The sequence below is a fragment of the Lutra lutra genome, chromosome 10 (assembly GCF_902655055.1).
Source record: "Lutra lutra chromosome 10, mLutLut1.2, whole genome shotgun sequence".
Lineage (NCBI taxonomy): Eukaryota > Metazoa > Chordata > Mammalia > Carnivora > Mustelidae > Lutra > Lutra lutra.
Window position 1 is genome coordinate 63430923 of NC_062287.1, and position 3527 is coordinate 63434449.

The 3527-nt window shown below is 36.1% G+C and overlaps 1 protein-coding gene across 1 annotated transcript; it reads right to left on the reverse strand.

The window, feature by feature from the left end:
* On the reverse strand, window positions 1-945 carry LOC125079993 (olfactory receptor 502-like). The gene has a single exon (XM_047693761.1). The coding sequence runs from the start codon at window positions 943-945 to the stop codon at window positions 1-3; it is 945 nt and encodes a 314-aa protein (XP_047549717.1).
* Between the last annotated feature and the right edge of the window lie 2582 nt (window positions 946-3527).

Here is a 3527-nt window from a genome sequence, read left to right on the forward strand (position 1 = left end):
CTAAGAAAATATTTTTCTGGCGAGCTCCCTCTTTAGCGCCCCCTTCATCTCACTATTCCTGAGGCTGTAGATGAGGGGGTTCAACATGGGGACCACTATCAGGTAGAACACAGACACCACCTTGTTCTGGTCAGTTGAGTAGCAGGACTTGGGCATCACATAGATGAATGTGATTGTCCCATAGAACAGAGTGACTGCTGTGAGGTGGGACGTGCAAGTGGAGAAGGCCTTGCAGCATCCCTCAGTGGAGCGCATCTTCAGGATTGTGACGAGAATACAGATGTAGGAGACTGCTATGACACACACAGTGACCATGATGATGGAGCCAGCCGTAAATGAGGGGACAACAGCGGGGATACTGCTATCAGAACAGGAGAGCTTAACTAAAGGAGCAAAATCACAGAAAAAATGGTTGACTTGATTTGGTCCACAAAAGAGTAAAAATGAGAAGCAAATAGTAGAAGAGGAAGCATTGAGAAAACTACCTATGTAAGTCACTGCGAGTAGGCGAACACAAACTTGTGTGCACATTTTGGTTGAATAAAGCAATGGGTTGCAGATTGCCATGAAGCGATCGTATGCCATGGCAGCCAGCAGGAAGCACTCACTTGACCCAAAGAAAACAACTGAGCCCAGCTGGATGGCACATCCGAGATAAGAGATGGTATTTCTCTCCACCAGGAAGTTTACAAGCATGTTGGGTGTGACAGCAGATGAATAGCCTATGTCAGCCAAGGCCAAGTGGCTCAGAAAAAAATACATAGGGTGGTGAAGCTGCGAGGAGATTCTGATCAGCATGATTGTGCTAAGGTTACCAGATATGGTCACCAGGTAGATGCAGAGGATGGTCGGGAAGAGGATGACTTGAAGGACAGGGTCATTGGTTAGGCCCAGTAAAATGAACCCTGTCACTGCAGTGTGGTTCCCACCCCCCAAGGAATCCATGAGACAACAGAGCAGCTCCCCAAATGAACCTGTGGTGAAAACATTATGGGAGTTATAAATTTGATGGCTTTATTTTCGTTAATACACAAAGACGTTATTATAAACAAGCAAATATTTAAACTAAGTTTGAACTATTTCTTTTACTTTAAAAAATTTATTTACTTTACATAAAGTTTTAGAGTAAAAAATGTGTTTATATGAGTGTTCTGTATTTTAAGAATTGTATTCAGCAGAAACTAGAAAATCTTCAAATAATATACCCTTTTCTCTTTATATTATTTATAAAATGTATGTAAAGAAGCTTTAAAGCTAAAGATTAAAAACATAAGACTTACATAAAGAACAAAAGGAATGGTAAGCCTAACAGAAAGGATAAAAATGTGTATAAGAGCCTATATTTAAACATTTTAATGGAGTCTTGAGTAATAGCTAATGTTATTGAATGCTTACTAAGTGGTAGGCACAGGGTTAAGAATTTTGTATATACAGTTCCTTAATTTCTATGAACTAATATTAAGCATTTTAATGTGATTTATAGATGAAGAAACTGACCTTAAAAATATTAAGTAATTTATCTAAGTTTACATAGCACGTGGTAGAATCAAGATATGAATCCCAGACAGTTTGAATCTAGTTCATTCCTTTGGTGACTATGCTGTAAACAAAATTAAATAATACTTACGATGAAGCAGTCTCTTGGAAATAGGTGGATAACGAATTAACCTTTCTACTTGAGGATAGCTTACATATAAAAGAAAGGTACTAGTTAATCACAAAGTTTACAAAATCTGTAAAATAAGACCATTTCTTAAAAAGGAGAAATACAAGTTTTCTTGATAGGACAAGGAAGAAATAAAAAGGAATTTCAAATTAAGGTTATAAATGAAAAGTCAGCTATTGTAAATTTATTATGTACATGTAATATTTACAATTAAAATATTGTCTTATCAAGGAGATTGATGTCAATCTACTAGGCAAAACATTATTAATATCTAGGACATAATTAAACTACATTTATTCAAACAAAATCATTTTCTAATGTAGCAATGCTTTCTCATTGGAGAATTCTAGAATAAAATAATTTTGTTTTGATATGGTGTACAGCTGAATGAACTTCCTGCCTAAGAAATTAAGAAGTTACCCATGTCCAACCAGCACGTGGCCAGATGGAATCTCATCTCCATGTTTTCTGGCTTTATATTCTAGACTTTGTCCATGGTATCTGCTTGTCTGTCAGCTAAAACATTCAGAACCATAAGGAAGACTTTCCACAAGATATTTACTATCAGCAAGTCCCCAAAGCCTCTGAAGGCTAGTGAATTTATTAGCATTATTGCTGAGTTCCAGGTTTAGATGGTGTAAGATGACCACGTGCATTTCTGGTCCTAGGAGTGGATACATGATGAATCCTGGTACCTGGAAGTATGCCTGTTTATATGCACTAAATAGACCATAGGTTAATTCAACTCAGGTCCCTTGTTAGCTTACTGCTGGGTTACATCTGCTCTGTTTCTTCATGACAATTTGAGAGTACAGATACAACTTTAGAGAATCATATGAAGTCATAGAAGCCAAAATCCTACCTCTTGAAATAAGAATTCATTCATCCTAGAGAGAGAAATTCAGTCGTGGTTATTTGGCAGTTGTGCTATCTTATATTATTGTTTGTCTTTGGGAATAAATCTCTGTAGATTCTAGTGATTGAAATGTGAATTTAAAAGCACCAGGGATCATTATCACATTCTTCAGTAAATATCGAGCAGTTCCCTTCACACAGACACAACTAAACTTTAAGGGTTCTGTCAATTCTCAAGTGATCTCTTTTTCTTTTTATCTAGGTATTGGTGCACTTCTGTTTGATAATTATTGGAAGTGTAATATAATAAATTATGGTTAAATATTGGCTCTAAGTGTACTTTGATATTTCAGGTTAAGGAATGCTAAAAATAAATAACTTGAGCTCCATTCATTCAGAATGTATTCATTTTCTGAGTATTTTATAATGATATAGATAAGGCACTCCATTAGATACCTGGGGTAATGGGGAAGGAGGGAATGTCATGTAAAGCCGAATTTTAAATAACATAATTTAACATAATTTCTAAACAAGTGTACATTCTTTTCTAGCAAAAAGTTTTAAGTGAGTATCTTTAAAACTGTGTATACATAGGGAAATATGAAGTAAAAACATGTTTGGGATGACTTTCTGATCAGACATAGCCTGCATGCCTCAAAGGGATGACTACTGACTAGCTAGGGGCTTATCTGACTAAAGGATGATGGTAGAAACAGCTGTCTTCAACCTGAACACTCAATCGAATTCCCTTGCTAAACCAAATTGTAGAAAGTCCTATCTTACTTTCCTGATGCACCCCTGATGGATTTTCCAGTAATAATACTAGCCAACCTTCATTCAGACTTGACTCCTTACTGAGCACTGTGCTTGATTTTTTTACTTACATTTTCTCTTTTAATCCTCACAATAATTTGGTGAACAAAGTATTTCCATTATTTTAACTTTAGCAAGAGAGAACTATGGCTTAGATTAAGCCACTCATCCAAATGTGCTCAAATGGTTAAAC

Bases quoted from the DNA above. Each gene is read 5' to 3' on its own strand.
- LOC125079993 (XM_047693761.1), bottom strand. From the start codon at position 945: ATGGATTCCTTGGGGGGTGGGAACCACACTGCAGTGACAGGGTTCATT.